The sequence below is a fragment of the Syngnathus leptorhynchus genome, chromosome 12 (assembly GCF_054491065.1).
Source record: "Syngnathus leptorhynchus isolate UIUO chromosome 12, UIUO_Slep, whole genome shotgun sequence".
NCBI classification, from domain to species: Eukaryota; Metazoa; Chordata; class Actinopteri; order Syngnathiformes; family Syngnathidae; genus Syngnathus; species Syngnathus leptorhynchus.
Window position 1 is genome coordinate 1,642,231 of NC_141206.1, and position 19,480 is coordinate 1,661,710.

Here is a 19,480-nt window from a genome sequence, read left to right on the forward strand (position 1 = left end):
TGAGAATACATGTCAGTTTTCACACATGTTCTGAGTATTATTGTCACCTAAATGTTGAACAGAGGCTGAGATGTACTGAAGTCAAATTTCTTGTTTGGCATGCTCAAACATGGCCAATAAAAATTCATGAATCTTGAATAATTGGAGCCTCAATGACAATGAGTTCCATTCACTAACTTCTAGAGTCAGGAGATTTAATGATTTGGAGTGACACAGATGGTTCGATAAACTTATTTATGTCATAGTTAGTTGACATGTAGTTTATTTAGAGTAGCAACGTGTATGTTGTTAGACTTCAGTAGTTTCTGATTGTCTAGCGAGGCCGTGAAGGCAGCGGTGGGGAGAATGATCCAAAGTCAAAGTCCGCTTTATTGTCAATTTCTTCACGTTAAGGCACACAAAGAGATCGAAATTACGTTTCCCACCGTCCCACGGTGACTAGACACAGTACACAACACTCACAATCAAATAGCACAAAGAGTAAAAACGAACAGACAAGAGCAACGAATAAGTAATAAGCAAATAACCAAAATAAATAAACAATAAATAAATAAATAGACAAGAGCAGCAAAATGGAGCAAGCGTGCTAATAGCAGACAGCCAAATCATAGCGCAAAAGAACAGGACGTCATGCAGCAGAGGGTGGAGGGGGGAGGGAAATCAGGATCCTGACAGCTTGGAGTACGAAGCTGATTCTGAGTCTGGTGGTGCGGGAGCACAGGCATCTGTACCTCTTCCTAGAGGGCAAAAGTACAAACAAAGAATGAGCGGTGAGACTCACATCACACACAATCGCGGCCGCTTTGCGGGTGAGACGGGAGGCGTAAATTTCCTTCAGGGAGGGGAGTGGAGCCCCGATAATTTTACTGGCAGTGTTCACTATGCGCTGCAGGGCCTTCATGTTGTACTCAGAGCAGCCACCACCCCACACAGCGATACAACTGGAGAGGACGCTCTCAATGGTGCCACGGTAAAATGTGGTCATGATGGCGGGAGGAGCACTTGCTCGCCTGAGTTTCCGCAGAAAGTATAGGCGGCGCTGAGCTTTCTTCGCCAGCGATGCAGCGTTGGTGGTCCAGAAGAGGTCCTCACTGATGTGCACCCCCAGGAATCTGGTGCTGCTCACTCTCTCCACCACAGCACCGTCGACGGTCAGCGGCTGGTGGTGGGTGCGACCCTTCCGGAAGTCAATGATAATCTCCTTGGTCTCTTTGACGTTCAGCAGAAGGTTGTTGTCCCTGCACCATGCGGCCAAAAGGTCGACCTCCGATCTGTAGTGAGTCTCGTGGCCACCGGTGATCAGACCCACCACAGTCGTGTCGTCGGCATATTCCAGCACGCGGTTGCTGCTGTAGGTCGCAGTGCAGTCATGCGTCAACAGGGTGAAGAGCAGCGGACTGAGCACGCAGCCTTGAGGGGCCCCCGTGCTCAGCGTGATGCTGCCGGAGACCTTGTCGCCCACACGGACTACTTGAGCCCTCTGACAGAGGAAGTCCAGTAGCCAGTTGCAAAGGAAGGTACTGAGGCCCAGCTTGTCGAGCTTGCAAATGAGACACTGTGGAACAATGGTGTTTAATGCAGAACTGAATTCCACAAACAGCAATCTCACATACAGGGCGCCTGCTTGGAGCACACACACATGTTGAGCTCTAGTTTTTTTAAATATAGAGCCGGTTACCAAACCCACGTTTTGCCTAGTATTTTGGTAACGCTACAAAATAGTTATATACGTAGATCTGTGGAATAATTGGAGCCACAGCTGACGACGAGGCTGACGACGAGGCTGACGACGAGGCTGACGACGAGGCTGACGACGAGGCTGACGTCAGTGGCGCACGTAGTTCCGGAGTTAACAGCTGTTTTTTTTTTTTTTGTAAATGACACAGCGGATGAAGATTCCGATGGATTTAATGATTTAAAGTGACACTGATGGTTCGTTAAAATTGTTGTTTATATTACATTTACCGTAGTTTCCGGAATAAAAGTCGCACCGAAATATACGTCGTATCGGCCATAAAATGCACAATAAGTGGAAAAAAAAACATGTGTCGTCGGCATATTTCAGCACGTGGTTGCTGCTGTAGGTCGCAGTGCAGTCATGCGTCAGCAGGGTGAAGAGCAGCGGACTGAGCACGCAGCCTTGAGGGGCCCCCGTGCTCAGCGTGATGCTGCCGGAGACATTGTCGCCGACACGTACTACTTCCACAGCGTCTCATTTGCAAACTCGACAAGCTAGGCCTCAGTACCTCCCTTTGCAACTGGCTACTGGACTTCCTCTGTCAGAGGCCTCAAGTAGTACGTGTGGGCGACAATGTCTCCGGCAGCATCACGCTGAGCACGAGGGCCCCTCAAGGCTGCGTGCTCAGTCCGCTGCTCTTCACCCTGCTGACGCATGACTGCACTGCGACCTACAGCAGCAACCGCGTGCTGAAATATGCCGACGACACGACTGTGGTGGGTCTGATCACCGGTGGCGACGAGACTCAATACAGATCGGAGGTCGACCTTTTGGCCGCGTGGTGCAGGGACAACAACCTTCTGCTGAACGTCAACAAGACCAAGGCGAATGTCATTGACCTCTGGAAGGGTCACACCCACCACCTGCCGCTGACCGTCGACGGTGCTGTGGTAGAGATAGTGAGCAGCACCAGATTCCTGGGGGTGCACATCAGTGAGGACCTCTCCTGGACCACCAACGCTGCGTCGCTGGCGAAGAAAGCTCAGCGCCGCCTGTACTTTCTGCGGAAACTCAGGCGAGCAAGTGCTCCTCCCGCCATCATGACCACATTCTACCGTGGCACCGTTGAGAGCGTCCTCTCCAGTTGTATCGCTGTGTGGGGTGGGGGCTGCTCTGAGTACAACATGAAGGCCCTGCAGCGCATAGTGAACACTGCCAGTAAGATCATCGGCGCTCCACTCCCCTCCCTGAAGGAAGTTTACGCCTCCCGTCTCACCGGCAAGGCGACCGCGATTGTGTGTGATGTGAGTCACCCCGCTCACTCTTTGTTTGAACTTCTGCCCTCTGGGAAGAGGTACAGATAGATGCCTGCGCTCCCGCACCACCAGACTCAAAAACAGCTTCATACTCCAAGCTGTCAGAATCCTGAATTCCCTCCACCCTCGGCTGCATAACGTCCTGTTCTTTTACGCTATGGTTTGGCTGTCTGCGATTAGCACGCTTGCTCCATTTTGCTGCTCTTATTTGTCTATTTATTTATTGTTTATTTATTTTTTTACTTTTTTACTTATTACTTATTCATTGCTCTTGTCTGTTCGTTTTTACTCTTTGTGCTATTTGATTGTAAGTGTTGTGTACTGTGTCAAGTCACCGTGGGACGGTGGGAAACGTAATTTCGATCTCTTTGTGTGTCTTAACATGTGAAGAAATTGATAATAAAGCGGACTTTGACTTTGATAAGTCGCACCGGAGTATACATAGCATTTTGGGGGAAATTTATTTGACAAAATCCAACACCAAGAACAGACATGAACGAGCAACAACAGGCTAAACGATACGGTATGCTTACGTGACAAACACAAACGAAAAGCTGAGAACAGGCCTGAGGTAACATTAACAGTTATCCAAATAACTACAACATAAATAACACGTTTGTTAAACCATCTGTGTCGCTCCAAATCATTAATTCCATCGATCGAATTCGTCGTCCTTTCTGTATACAACATCGCATGTGCGGCGCGCCGCTGACAGCGGACTTGTTGTCAGTTGCAGTTCAAATTATTCCACAGGCCCATATAATGATATATAAAGTGTATATCAAATAACTATCATATAAACAACAATATTATCAAACCATCTGTGACACTCCAAATCATTAAATCCACCGATCGAATTGCTCATCCTTTATGTAAACAACGCCACGTGTGCGCCGCACCGCTGACGGCGGACGACGGTCGTCATCAGTTGCAGTTATTATTTTACAGGCCCATATAATTATAAACAATTTTATCAAACAATCTCTGTCACTCAGTCATTAAATCCCATGATCGAATCCTTTGTCCTTTATGTAAACAATGCCGCGTGTGCGCCGCTGACGTCGGGTGCAGTTCAAATTACAGCAATCCCTTGCTACATCGCGTTTCGTTTCTCGCAGTTTCGCTACATCGCAGAATTTTGAAAATGTGTGAATAATTTCACATATAAGTCGCTCCGGAGTATAAGTCGCCCGCCCCCACCCAAACTATGAAAAAAAATTTGATTTATAGTCCGAAAAATACGATACTAGTTTATACTTGAAAGGGTGCACATGGACATTTAGGTTTCGACTCAACGTGTTAAAAAATATATTTTATTATGTGCTATCTATTAATTTATGTATGTAGCAGTGTTTTTGTTCATAACTACTGTAAATAAATCTCAAACTTATCTGGACTGTTTACTATTGTAATCCTTCTGTAGTGTGCCACTTCCCAGATGGATAAAGGTCTGACACATACAGTTGTGATGAAATCGACCACTTGTGTACTGTGAGATGACACGTTTTAACGCTTGATCATTACTAACAAGCACGGCAGCTAACCAGTCTGCGAGAAAGCATCAGTAGCAAGGCTGCCACTCGGTTTTCTGGACTCCAGTGTTAGCCCCAATGTTAATAATTGGTTGATAAAGGTGATTATTTTTACTTCTGCCGTTAACGTAAAATACCAATCAATGCATTTTCAACAAAGTACTCTTGAAAATATTCGTCGTGCTAATTTTGCTCATAATTTTCTTCTAGAATTTATCAGTCCTTTTTAGTGTGGAAGAAAGCGCCTGCGTCTGGCTCCCCCTCTTTCAGGCAAAATGACTGCGCCCTGGGGCATTTCAACAAATTGTTTTTTAGAGTTATAAACTTGCTTTAATACAAACCAGTGTGAAACAAAAACATACTTGGATACAGTTTTCTTGATAATTCAAATATATTGTTTTCTTCAGCTTCTCAGCAATATGGCCTCACCCATTCTGTCTTCCCATGTTTTGGTGGTAGTCAGCAGAGGAACGTGAAGCAATTTGTCCATTCAAGATCATTGTACGTACATACATTGCTCATTATATCCAAAAACAGCTCTGTCAGCACCAAAATGTATGTGGACATCTCTACTTATGCCCACTGAAATCTTTGAATATACAGTATCTTGATGGTGAGCCTCTGCATTGCTCACTTATGAGGGAGTGAGGAAGCTGCATTGTTTGTAGGTCGTTATGTATTTAATTTCAGTCTATAGGAAATTATGTACGACGCGTGACTTATCTTTTTCTCAAGTCCACCTCCAAGGGGTAAACTCGCCAACATGTATCCAAAGATGATGCACCTTAACTTATGCCTCCACAGTTGGTTCGAGCAGTATTTCCCAACCTTTTTTCATTCACGGCACACCTTTTCATTGGAAAAAATCTCGAGGCACACCACCAACAAAAATCTGTTGTGTTACACCAGCTTCTATATTAAATTCTGTTATATTACGACGAGAAGTCTCATTCCTAGATATGTATGAAGAGTCAAATAGTTGAATAAAAAGAAATATTACTCTCTTTTTCTGACTGAAAGTCGCTCCGGAATATAGGTCGCATTAGCCATAAAATGCACAATAACGTGAAGAAAAAAAAACACAAGTCGCTCTGGAGTATAGGTCGCATTTTGGGGGAAATTTATTCGACAAAATCCAACACCAAGAACAGACATGAACGAGCAACAACAGGCTAAACGATAGGTATGCTAACGTGACATAAACACAAACGAAGAGCTGAGAACGGGCCTGACATAACATTCAGAGTTATTCTAATAACTATTACATAAATAAAACGTTTATAAAACCATCTGTGTCACTTCAATTCATTAAATCCATCGATCGTCCTTTATGTAAACAATACTGATTTCGGACTCGTAAGTTGCATTTCTAATGCTACTATCATATTACAACAATATTATTAAACCATCTGTGTCACTCCAAATCATTAAATCCATCGATCAAATTTCTCGTCCTTTGTCCACAACGCCGCGCGTGCGCCCTGACGTCAGCCACGTCGTTATTCCACAGATCTAGTATATAACTATATTGTAGTGTTAACAAAGTACAAGCAAAGACGTGGGTTTGGTAAACGGCTCTTTATTTAACAAAACAAGAGTTCAACGAGGCTACTGAACTGTAACGATAAAAACATATACAAGTTGCTACACGAAATAAAATATATCAAATAACTAACATAAATAGTTCACCGCCACGCGGCCCCAAGCACCGGCGTGGACTTCCAGGCGTGCGGCGGCGTGGACTTCCATCCCCGGAGGTGGCATTTATAGCCCCGGAGGTGGAAGAGAGCTCCATAGAATAGCACCGGGCGTGCGTAAAAGCCATGTCCGAGCCCCATCCATCGTCCCCGGACAGCCACCCGGCCGAGCGCCGGCCCCCGACTTCCATCCACGGAGGTGAAAGAGAGCTCCGTAGAGTAGGACCGGGCGTGCGTAAAAGCAATGTCCGACCCCATCCACCGTCCCCGAACAACCACCCGGCCGAGCGCCGGCCCCAGACTTCCATCCACGGAGGTGAAAGAGAGCTCCGTCGAGTCGGACCGGGCGTGCGTAAAAGCCATAATAGTTTTTCAAACCTTCTGTGTCACTCCAAATGATTAAATCCTTCAAACTCTTCGTCGTCCGTGTCACTTACAAACAAAGCCGCGAATGATGCCGGTAGTACGTGGCTTCGTCATCTTCGTCATTCGCCGCGCCGCTGACGTCACTTGAAATTCAAACTACAGCAATCCCTTGCTACATCGCGGTTTATCGCGGTTTCCCCCTTTTTTTTTTTGGAATTTTGAAAATTTGTGAAAAAATTCACATAAGTCGCTCCTCAGTATAAGTCATCCTCTCACCTAAACTTAGAAAAAAAAACGCGACTTTTAGTCTGAAAATTACATTGAATATTTTTCTAATTGTATTTCTTTTTTAAATAAAAGTGAGTTTTTTTTAATGTTTTAGACAGTGTAAAGAATAAACTATTGAAAGTGATTGTGATTAAAATCCAAAAGAATCAACATGACTTTGTTTACCGTTTTAGACTATCGCTATAAATATTACGAAAATAAAAACAGTCACTTTTAAAGACGCTCTGCTGTTCTGACAGCAGCTGAGTGGCTATCACAGTCGAGGTGTCTCAACTCGACTGTGTATTTTATGTTGGTAAAAAATTAACAATCCAGGTTCTCTGGTTGAACTGCATGCTCTGATTTCCATTGGACCACAAACGCATCACAACCGTCATAGTGTCTGTCACTGTTAGCAAAAGCACACAGTAACACACACATAAATAGAATATGTGCCGATGCAATACAATCAGACCGACACAACATGAAATCTCAAGATTCTCCGATTCTCCACGCATGCAAGATTAGCAAGTGGCTGACCAGGCCTTGTGCGAATTGACCAGTGGTTTGGTGATCCTGTTTACAATGCGCTCCGTAATTAATATTGGACAATCTCACGGCACAGCTGAACATCTCTCACGGCACACCAGTGTGCCGCGGCACAGTTGTTGGGAAACACTGGGTTAGAGGGTCAGCTCCCGAAATGGAGCTCAGATAAATTTTCAACGGTCATCCATTCAGCCATTATTTATTTTCTACACTGCATATTTTCACTAGGTTTGTGGGTGCGTTGAAATTTTCAAGGTCTATCAGAAGTTGACACACTCAAAGCGGTCATTTCAGTGAGCGCAATCCGCATGAATGCGGAGCTCTGTTTTTGGCTGGACAGAAGCCAGCGTTCCCCAAGCTAACTTTGGCTGTATACGTGGCGTTCAGCAAACTGGTTTGCCTACTGAATTGCTCAATAAATATTGGTTACACATCAAGCACCTGCGATGCACACTCAGTGAAACAATTGTAAAGAAAAAAAAAGTTATTTTAATATTACAAAATACCATCATCTTTTAATTCATGAGTAAATTTGACAGTCATTAATGATAATTAAATATTCATTTGTTTTCCACAGTCTCAGAGACAGAAGGATAAAAAAAGCCACAGGGGGCTCTAGAACAAAACAAACATCTCACTACAGCAAATTAAAGACTATAAAAACAAATCTAAACAAAACAACAAAAAACTAAAACACCAATTAGCGATGAATCTCATCTCCCCCACATATTGACCTTTGGTACATTCGTGTTTTTCCATTTGTTTTTGTTTATTAGCAGTCTGGATGATTTGGTAGTTTTTATTGTATTCTTTTTTTTTTTCGTTTGTTGTTGCTTTTTTCTTTTCATGTTGTGATTTGCACTTCAATTAAAGCCCACATATCTGTTTTATGTTTAACTCGTTTGCGGTCTACATAAAGTGGGACAGCGATGCTTTTGTCTGAATTCCTCATTTTGATACCATCACAGGCCCCTCTTTTCTACTTGTTCTGAGGTGCGGCTCAGAGCAAGCTGTTTTGGTGCAGTCTCTTTAAATGCAAATGAGATACTTCACACCCTCCAATCCGTAAAATGTGAGTCTCCCTTTCCGATCGACATATTTGTCGTTATTTTAGCCGAGGTAGTGTTTACTTGCAGCGCAAACTTTTTGATTGATTAAAAGATGTCGACAGAAGACAAGACCATACATACAAAACACGTAATAAAATAAATCCCCTCACAATATTTATGAACGTCTTGCAAAAAACCACTGCAGTTGGTAGAGTGGTGCTCACTCTAACTTATTCGCAAGAACCACACGTGAGACAGTATGCCTTTTGAACACTTGCAAGTGGAGAATTCGTTCGTCACTTTGCATACAGTCTGACTTTGGATTCTTGCAAGATAATATTGAGAGAAAGCAGGGTGAGAGTGGAGAGGGTGGGGGTGAACCCCTGGCCTCAGGTCAATCATAGCAGGGGGTATTTTACGATGTTGTGTAAACAGAACAACTTAGATTGCTTCCTCTGCAGCTGGTCTATCAGTTCAAGGGATCTTAGCACTTTGTTTTGCTACTTTGTTAAAACAGGACACGTTTGGTTAATTATTACAGGTTACATTCCAACATAAGCTTAGGATCAAACTAATCTATCAACCCGAACAGCAGTCAAGCTACGAGCGTTAGCAAGAAGCTAACCAAAGCATTTAACACATTATTGTGTTCCCTACAAATAATACAGCACTTTCAATGCAATTCGTCTGATACAGCTACTCAAAATACACTCACAAGAAGTAAAAACAGACCACACAACTCCAAAATCAGCAGAAAGAATGAGTGCATAGACAAAGTGAAATGCAGTTTATTATTTTTGTGTCATCTCAAGTTTACCGCATTACTGAGTCCGTCGTGTCTATAGATTGAAGGAACTGAACCATCAACGAATGTGATGTAATAGATAGAAATACATAATGGAAAACAGAGAAATCAGAACGGTGTAAAAAATAGCCCTCCAAACAGATCATAAAAGTATCTCTGCAGCATCTGGAGGGAAATATTACACTTTTCTACACTCCTGAAAACTCCAAATACACAAGAAAATTATTTTAAAAGCATAAAACTTTAATTTTCCATGAGATGTCTCCTTTAAATAAATGAAGCTTAGAATGCATGGAATTTGTTGTGCTTTTCTGCTACATTCTGGCGATAATAGAGATAAATAATTACCGTAATTTTCGGACTATAAGTCGCGTTTTTTTCTTAGTTTGGGTGGAGGGGGGGGCGACTTATACTGAGGACCGACTTATATGTGAATTTTTTCACAAATTTTCAAAATGTAAAAAAAACAAAGGAAGCTGCGATAAACGAACCGTGATGTAGCAAGGGATTGCTGTAATTTGAATTTCAAGTGACGTCAGCAGCGCGGCGGTTGTTTACATAAAGGACAAAGATTCAATCACAAGATGACGAAGGGCCCCACGTACTACCGGCATCATTAGCGGCTTTGTTTGTAAGTGACACGGAGGACAAAGAGTTTGAAGGATTTAATGATTTGGAGTGACACAGCAGGTTTGAAAAGCTATAATGGCTTTTACACACGCCCGGTCCGACTCGACGGAGCTCTCTTTCACCTCCGTGGATGGAAGTCGGGGGTCGGCGCTCGGCAGGTTGGCTGTCCGGGGACGGTGGATGGGGCTCGGACATGGCTTTTATGCACGCCCAGTCCTATTCTATGGAGCTCTCTTCCACCTCCGTGGCTGGAAATGCCACCTCCGGGGATGGAAGTTCACGCTGCCGCACGCCTGGAAGTCGACTTTGTTGACGCTACAATATAGTTATATACTAGATTTGTGGAATAACGACGAGGCTGACGTCAGGGCACACGTGCGGCGTTGTTGACAAAGGACGAGGAATTTCAAAGTCAAAAGTCAAAGTCCGCTTTATTGTCAATTTCTCCACATGCCAGGCACACAAAGAGATCGAAATTACGTTCCCCACCGTCCCACGGTGACTAGACAGTACACAAAACTCGCACCAAATAGCACAAAGAGTAAAAACGAACAGACAAGAGCAACGAAGAAGTAATAAGTGCCCGGTCCGCTCGACAGCACGCCAGCCGCTCCAGTAGCACAGCAGAGTCCGGTGTCCAGCGACCGGACAGTCGCCAGAAGAATGGTAGGCACGGCCGGGCGAGTTGGGCACGCCGCTAGCCTGGCCCGGACGCCTCCGCGCTTCCCCCTCTTCTGCCTCCTCGCACACCGCTTCAGACGCTGCTGGTCCGGGGAAGGAGTAGCAGACGAGTCCAGCGATGATGCAGGCATTGTAGTCCCAGTGACTTTAATGTCCCCGCATCAAAATCCGAAACGCCGCAAAACTCGCTTTTGCCAACGTCGAACAGAACCTGCCTGCCGTACTCGTAGCGCTACGTGGTGCGAGCAGACAAACACATAAAACTGTCTGACAAACACTCATTAAATGAACAAAAACACCGATCGGCAGGGACGGAGATCAATGGATTTAATGATTTGGAGTGACACAGATGGTTTGATAATATTTTTGTAATATGATAGTTATTTGAAATATACTTTATATATCGTTATATGGGTCTGTGGAATAATTAGAAATGCAATTTACAGTCTGACGTCAGAGGCGCGGCGCATATGCGGCGCATACACAGCATTGTTTACATAAAGAACAATCTATGGATTTAATGACTTTTAGTCCGAAAAATACGGTAAATTTGAGGTGTGCTGTGATTTTATTCAATTTTATTGCAGAAGCAGAAAATCTATTTCTTACTCATTTTACTATAAAATAGTTCAGTATGAAATCAACAGAAATTAATTGAAATTAAGTCGATGAAATTTCTATATTAGCACATTTGTGTTTCTCTTCATTCTGCAATGTCATAATAATACCGCCGCAGTCTTTGCTCAATGACAGCAAATGCAGGTCTTTTCTCCACCCTGTAAAAAAAAAAAGATTTTTTTTTTTCATGGAACTTCTTAAAATTGTTAAGACAATTTGTTTCTTAGTTGCACATGATGCGCACAAATTGGGCTTGTGGACATAATACAATTACTGCATTTTCATTGTCACATTTTCTTGATACTCCAACCTTCAAATTACCTGTCAAATTAGTTTTTTGTCACTTACTCGTATGTCCAGCAAGTCATCATGAGGCTGTACATTTCCTCTGGACAATTTGATGGGGGATCCATCCGCATTCCACTCTCAATTAATTGCAAAACGCAATTTCCTCTCATTCCCTGTGAAAAATATGACAATCAGATTATAAGGGGGAAAATCAAGTCGACTAACGGTGACTTGGAGCAGAATGCTTGTGCAAAATAAACTTCAGAATTACAAGCAATTGTGAATTGATTTCAGGCTTGCTGTGAGCAGGGAAGAAATGTCACACCTCGCACCTGGAATATGAATATACAATAGTTCATACCCTGTATGGCTTCTCGCCGTATGAGTACGCTTCCCACATGAGCACCCCGAAGCTCCACACGTCACTTTTGGTTGAGAATTTGAAGTAATTTATACACTCGGGAGCGTACCATTTCACCGGCCACTTCCCATGTCCCTTTGCCTGGAGAAACATACACATCATTGTCATTGTTTTTTTTTTTTTTATGAATAGTTGAGAAACCATTCTCTATTGCTTATGATGCTACATTACATTTGACCAATTTTGAAGTTAGCCTATCTTACCTGTCTTTGTGGGTTTTATAGTACAGTAAAAGATTAACTTAGATGTTGGAGTTGTGTCTCTAGATTTGTAATCCTTGCATTTTGCTATTCTCTTGTATCCAGATTTATTTAAAATCTGAATCCCTGAATCATGCCAGGGTAGCGCATCTGATACTATGGTGCTATTAAAATATAGAAATATAGTTAATATTACTATTATTAGTTATGACTTCAAATGATTGAAAAATGCATACAAAATATAGTAAAACGGTACATTTAAAAAAAATTGCATTGTTATTGTGTGCATGAAGTACATAGTTTTTTTCTAGTAACCTCCCCGCCAAGATCACCATCATTTAAATGCTGTTTAAAATATAAAAAATAGTTGTCAGTCAAGTCAATATAAGTGAGACAATTCTTTTTCATTTCCCTCATAGTCAGCAGTTACCTTGTAGTAGTTCTGGTCCTCTGCAACCACTTTGGAGAGACCAAAGTCACTGATTTTGGCATAGTGCTGTGTTACAAGCAGCACGTTCCTGGCAGCAAGGTCCCTATGGACAAAGTTATGCTCCTCAAGGTATTTCATCCCCATGGACACCTGGTGCACGAGCTCAGTGATGTTGGCAATGGTTGTTTGCCTGTGTAAGAACAATCAAAACTTATTACAGTTGCAAAATGAGGTTTAATTGGTAAATTCATTCATTCATCAGGTTTGATTTGATTGCAGAGGGTGGTGGGGGGGGCAACATGGGAAAATAGAGGTTAGTATGTCTGCCAAAATAATTGCAAAGAGATCTCGATGTTAAGGATTATTCATCTTTTGGAATAGGTACTGGTAAACTCAGTGGTGGGCCGTCAGGGCCTGCAAGGCCTTCTCTGCTGGCCTAAAAATATCTGAATCACTGACTGATGTTAATTCTATGTTTTCAAAATGTATTTAAAATTTATTGAATACGTATTAAATAATTCCAAATGGTCTGTCCGCTTCCTTTCAATGCAAACCTCCGGTTGCGCTGCTTCCAGACGTGTATTTTCATATTTAATCATTTAACCAATCACATTTCAGCCACTATTTGTTGCCAGGGTCAACGAAATCTGCCTGGAGGCCTTCACAATTAGTTCTGCGGGTCCTGTAGCATAAAATAAATGTCGATCAGACTGTTGCTTCAACCAATCAGATTTTGAGTTGGCGACACTAAGGCCTTCTAGCAGGCGTATTGAAACGTCAGCACATTCACACGCTATGATTGGATAGTCCGAGAGTGTACTAGCCAGAGCGAGCAAACTGCATCTGTAGAGCTGCATTTTGATTTAATAGCTGCTTTGTCAACCCACCATGGCTGAATGAGGAAAAGAAATGGATTTGGTTGCAGATTTACTATCAAAGCCATTTTTAAGACGGACTTTTCAAGAAAAGCTGGACATTGTTAAGTAAGGTCGGGTAACGGTGCTTTCCCAAATCTTTGGGGAAACCAGAGTGGAGCTACAGCTGAGCAAGCAAGTGTGCAGGGAAACGGAGCTCCACATCGAAAAGGTGAAGAAAAAATATGGAAATCTTAAAAAGACTGATAGACTGTAATTTTTTTAGGCAAGCAGGAACTTTCATTTTGGGGGGCACGATGAAAGCGCCGGATCCAAAAACAGAGGAAACTATGTGGAGCTTCTTTTTCTCATTGCTGAGAGCAACACGGATTTACACTTATGCCAGAAACACAACAGGGCAGGCTCAACTTTCAGCATTAACTTTGTTGTCGATAGAAAAGGACTTCTTGTTGAAACTGAAAATGCACAGATAATCTGCACAACAGAGTAATTGAAATTTTCTTGAAGAAAGAAAGGAGGATGGATTTTGTGTACAAATAATCAGGATTTTTGGTGAGTAAAATGTTGCTATATCCCTTAATACTATTGCAATTTTATCAGGTTATTTTTTTCAGCTTTTTTTTAATGTGTGTTGCAGCTGTACCTGCAGTAGAAGTTTTATAGCCATAAAATAGTTATTGAGGGTTGGATTGATTCAGACGGAGTGCTACTGAAGGCCTAGATGTGAAATGCACGGCTCGCCACTGGGTAAACTGTTTCTTCTGCTCATCATGTTGTATGAAAACAAAATGTGAAAATAAACTGTTGAACTTATTCTTACTCTGGTTTGTCTACAGAATGAGCAAGATGAAAATACAAAGAAGAAAACCCACTTGTTTTTCTGTAGGAACTTGTGAAGTGGTCCCAGCTCAGCTAGCTCCATTACAAGCATGAGGCTCTCTACATCACAGATACCGATCATTCTCACAATATAAGGATTATCCAGCTGCTGCATGACATTTGCTTCTCGCAGCATTTCCTCCCGCAGTGATGTGCTGTTGTCATCGTTCTTGAGGATTTTGACAGCAACTGGCTCCTGTGTCCTAATACACAAGAAAGATTGGTCTACTTAATACTAGCAGAATCACTGGCCTACATTTGTGACCTAAGTTATAATATTTGTTCCATGAAATAATATTAATTTAGTGGATTTTCTCTTGGCAAGACTGCTTTCACTACTGTATGTGACTATTATTATTTTTCTTCCAATGAGAGTTCAGCTTCTGTATTGCCATGTCAATCTAATCTGCCCAGGGTCTTTAGAAATCAAATCGTAAGGACTGATGTAATTAAAAATACATTAGCAATGAGACTCTTTCCTCTACCAATCAAATACCCCCCCTCAAAAAATTCAGTTTGAACCCCCCCAGATGCCCAGATAGTTTACTTTTTTATTTCTGAGAATCGTTTTTCTTATTTATCCCATCCCCTGTACTGAACATTGATTGTTTATTAGCATTCTCAAAAGAATTTTTTTTAGGGTTTGTAATTTTTTTTATTCGTGTGGCTCCTTCACTACCTCATGGCCCCACCAAGCAAAAAATATCCTAGCTCAGCCAATACGTTTTAGATTTGGATTGAATAATTTTCATTTGGTAATTCATCCATCCATTTTCTGAACCACTTTATCCTCGAAGCTCACAAGTATGTTGAAGCCTTTTGCAGAAAATAGTGTCTAGGAAGCTGTTTTTTGTTTCACCTGTCTTTGATGTCCATGTGCCTTCATACACAGAATATATAAAATAAAATATTCCTTGATTTGTCCCACATATTCCAGTAAGTACATTTTTAAATTATTAAGATTTGAAAACTTAATAATCTTCATATTGTTAAATACATCACAGAAGTGCCACAGAGATACAGCAAAAGAAGAAAAGCAATTGTGTATTAAAAATGTTGCTTGCATTTTTGTCTGGTAGATGCCCTTCCTGACTGTACCAAAGTTTCCTGAACCTAATTCTTCATTTTCCAAGATGAGCTGTTCTTTATTCACGGTGGAACTCCTCAGCTCATCTGGGTCTGCATACGTTCTGTCATATACCGGTGTGTCCATCGGCAAGGACTCTTAACAGAAAAAAACATTAACTATTAACAATTGAACAGTCAGAATTGTAACTTGCACTGATAAAAGCAAGGGAATCATTTTCATCCATCCATTTTCTGAGCCGCTTTGTCCCCACGGGGGTCGCGGGCATGCTGGAGCCTATCCCCGCCGTCATCGGGCAGCAGGCGGGGGACACCCTGAACTGGTTGCCAGCCAATCGCAGGGCACACAGAGACGAACAACCATCCGCACTCACACCTAGGGGCAATTTGGAGTGCTCAATCGGCCTACCAAGCATGTTTTGGGGATGTGGGAGGAAACCGGAGTGCCCGGAGAAAACCCACGCGGACACGGGGAGAACATGCAAATTCCACACAGGGAGGTGTGGAATCGAACCCACATCCTCCTAACTGTGAGGCGGACGTGCTACCCAGTGCCCGGGAATCATTTTGTGTTTTTTAATAAATGTTTAGTCCCCCCCCACAACAAAATAACCAGTATAAATAACCAGTACAATGATATGCTGTCATTTTTCAAATAGCTAAGCATCAATTTACAGACACAAACACAAACCTTTGGTGACTACCCAATTGTTGATTGGCACTTGTGCTTCATAGGGATTGGAATTATTCAATTCCTTGTTTTCATGTCGAGATCCGCGGCTCTGAGGTCATGAGATATGATTTGAATGATATGCACAGATAAAACAAAAACAAACAAAAAAATTACATGTTCTGGTATGTGAAGAAAAGAGTTAACTGTTCTGTCAGGTTTCTTTTCGAACTTCTAGAGTTGGATTCTGTATCTCATACAGATCAATGAATGTATCAGAATTTGTTATGTATGGTTCCAATTTACTGGCAAAGCATACTTTAACAAATAAAAAGTATGTTAAAAGTTTTGAGCCAATGTTATTGCTTGATCGACAATATTACGTCAACACTTCATGTTTGCTCTGTAAATCGTAGATAGGCTTTAATTGTATAGTAATTTTCCACATACAAAGGTACACAAGGAGAGGTTAGTGTCACCTTTTGTCGGCCAGGTATGGAAACAGTTTTGATTTTGGCAAGAAATCCTCCTGCTGCATTTTGCTGAAACACAAAGAGTGCGTGTCATAAAGTCAAAGTTATCAACACATACATTTTCGTGATTTTTTTTTTCTTCTTCTGCATTTAACCCATCAGAGTAATCAACAGATAAAACACAGTGGCAGATACTGGATCTCTTCAGATCCTTCGTTTAGAACGGCACTGAAGCTGACATTCATCTGCTGGTCACTGACTATACAGGACACCCATGCTGGGAAAAAAGCCAAAGAATAAAAATGTGTTTAATGACAAAAAGATGGACAGCGCAGGGGCTTATCATTAAACAGGAGGTCATTCCAAAAGGGTGGACTGGCAATGGAAAAAGCTCAATACTGAGTCTTTGTTAGTCCTCAATACATTCAGTAGCGTCTGATTCACTGACCCGGGGCACGGGACAGTTTCATAAAGGTTGAGTCGGTCAGAGGTAGGTGGGTCAAGACCATATACACTTTTAAAGACAAAAGAATCTTAAAATGAACTCTAAAATAAACAGGGAGCCAGTGAAGGGAGGCCAGAATTGGAGTTAACTGAAAATGACGTCAAATTGCTTAAGGTGCTCACGTAACAATCGATTTATTGCTCATCTGTTTTCTAAATTCAGTCATGTGACATCTGCAAGCTGAGCTATAATTGTTCATTACCTGCGCCAAGCCACTGCAATGTCATTTTCAGTTGACATAACAGCAAAATGGCCGCCCTTTAAAATGACTTCAAAAGAAAACAGGTGAGTTTTGCTGCTTAATTTATATTCCACAAACACAATATCAATTAACAACAGTGTTTAGACTGGCGGGGGCCACATCGACTATTTTGTTCGAAAGAAACATTTTGAGTTGGTATCCCTTTGGCACCAAAAGCATGCACAGCACACAAATAAAACTTACAAATATAGAAGCAAAACCAGATGTATCCTGTGGTAGCAGCGGCTGTTCTAAAAGATCTGGGAACAGGGGTACTTGTAAACAGTATATCATGATTTGTTAGATGTGTTTAGAGTAGGTTTGTATATGTATGTTTGTACCTGTATCTCTATCAGGTTGTGGACATGGTTCCGTGAGAACTTGCAGCAGGCCATCTGGCTTATATGAGTAGTGTTCCACCAGCTGGTGTAAATAAAGAGTCTAATGACCATTTTATACAACAAGAGCATGACATTTGTTGGGTTCTTCAAAGTAATAAAAACAAATGCTTGCTTTCGCATGTTGAAACATTTCCCACTGGTATGATTCCATGATGGCTAACACTTAACAATAAAGTCATCTGTTTTTGAAAAGGAATATAACATTTCTTATGTTAATGAAAAAATATGCAATTTCCATTACATTCATTTGTGAATTGATGAAATACTTTGACATTTAAAAACCTTCATATCGACGAGAATATTATACAAAATCAGAAAGTTAGTTTTAACCTGCCAAAGGGTGTCAAACTTCTTGCCGTCTGGAATGGAGAGCTTGTCAGCTCTGTCCTGGTCAATGCGGTAATGCATCACTTCTCCTTCATGTAATAAACAAAGAGCATAGGATCCATTGACATCCCTCTGCCGTATGCTGAAGATAGAATAAAATCAAGAGAAGAAATGGAACAAGAAATCAAAATAAGCTTTGGGGTAATTCCATACCAACTAGACCAAGGCTTCCAAGTGCAAGTCATTAATTTTCCTGATTTCTTTTTTTTTGGGTGAAATCTACAAATAGATTTAGGATGTCATGCAAACTTGTATTGTCCTGCTCCAAAGAGCTTTTATTTGATAGCAGTTTCAAATGTCAAATTTATAGTCTTGTTTTTTTTGGTTCTGTATAAAACAGTTTGGAAGGAGATATGACTATTAATGTTATAGTAAAGCATGTTTTGAAAACCCAGACTAAAACCTCTTTCTTCACCCTATTTTTTTTTTAATGTTCACACACATTCACTTCCATAAGCAATTTCCAACATACAAAAAGTAACCCATGGCACGTTATAAGCGCCCGTCAAATTATTTGACACTATGCCTAGGAATTTGAGTGTAATAATTTGATAACATTGAGATAATGCAAAAACGGGTTGTTAGCCTTTTAACCTGAACAAAAATTAAGCAAACTATAATCCTTGACCTCTGATTTAAAAATGAGTAAGCCACCAATTTGTTGAAAATAATAAGATGAGATAATTAAACATTCATTTGGTTTCACCTTCATAATTACTCAAGGAGGGAAGCTGGAGGCCCCGAACTATAAAGTGGCTCACAGCAAAAATAAGTATGACATCTCTGGTCTGAATCTATTGCCGGTCGGATTAAGACATATGTGTTTCAAACAAATCGTATATTTAGGATAGGTAAAGTAAAGATTAGTAAAATGCTTTGCATAGTGGGTGACAAACGATCTAACAGTCACATCTTTGCGTAGCGTCATTCTTCTTCTTTTATGGCTATTTCAGGAAGCACTAAGCGGAAACCGCCTGTCCGCCTGTATGTGTTTGTGTGATGTTTCTTCAGCCAACCACAACCTTTTCCTCAACTAAAGCACAAGCAGCAAAAAATACTTCTCATTGTGTTCTTGAAAAAAGGAAGCAATGTACTCCATTACATGCAACAGCGTGTTATACTGAAGTTTGTGCTTTGTCAATCCAAGAACAATTTCAAGATGTAAATTTGCGGCATTCTTAGGACCCAATCAAGGATACATTACCTTGCAGTTGGCAAATATATAAAACAACTGTCAATGACAATAACTGTCAATGATGGTGTTGTGGTACACACACAGACGCCCTTGACTTAACCCAAGTCCATCAAAGGGCACATTTAGAGAAAGACAGTTATTCTCACTCACATTCATGCCGTCATCAAGTGTCAATTGCTTGCGCCGAAGTCAGGCGTATATACCACACCACCATCAGTGACTATTGTTGTTGGGCGATAGG

At 41.6% G+C, this 19,480-nt stretch overlaps 1 protein-coding gene and 1 long non-coding RNA gene across 3 annotated transcripts in view; one reads left to right on the top strand and one right to left on the bottom strand.

The window, feature by feature from the left end:
- Nucleotides 1-10,301: 10,301 nt before the first annotated feature.
- syk (spleen tyrosine kinase) overlaps nt 10,302-19,480 on the bottom strand; it is a 32,528-nt gene continuing 23,349 nt past the window's right edge. Inside the window, exons 5-15 of one of the 2 annotated variants that reach the window (XM_085926420.1) lie at nt 17,988-18,126; nt 17,598-17,679; nt 17,461-17,516; nt 16,517-16,579; nt 16,059-16,149; nt 15,346-15,505; nt 14,275-14,484; nt 12,528-12,717; nt 11,838-11,978; nt 11,537-11,649; nt 10,302-11,346 (exon numbers count right to left, since the gene is read on the bottom strand). In XM_085926420.1, coding sequence (XP_085782546.1) covers nt 11,274-11,346; nt 11,537-11,649; nt 11,838-11,978; nt 12,528-12,717; nt 14,275-14,484; nt 15,346-15,505; nt 16,059-16,149; nt 16,517-16,579; nt 17,461-17,516; nt 17,598-17,679; nt 17,988-18,126 — 1,318 coding nt within the window. In that variant the 3' untranslated portion in view covers nt 10,302-11,273. The remainder of the gene's footprint in view (nt 11,347-11,536; nt 11,650-11,837; nt 11,979-12,527; nt 12,718-14,274; nt 14,485-15,345; nt 15,506-16,058; nt 16,150-16,516; nt 16,580-17,460; nt 17,517-17,597; nt 17,680-17,987; nt 18,127-19,480) is intronic. The other variant, XM_085926421.1, reaches the window with a different exon arrangement.
- On the top strand, nt 13,172-16,592 carry LOC147047789 (uncharacterized). The gene is made up of 3 exons (XR_015067772.1): nt 13,172-13,954; nt 14,040-14,149; nt 14,239-16,592. It is a non-coding gene; the product is annotated as an uncharacterized LOC147047789 (long non-coding RNA).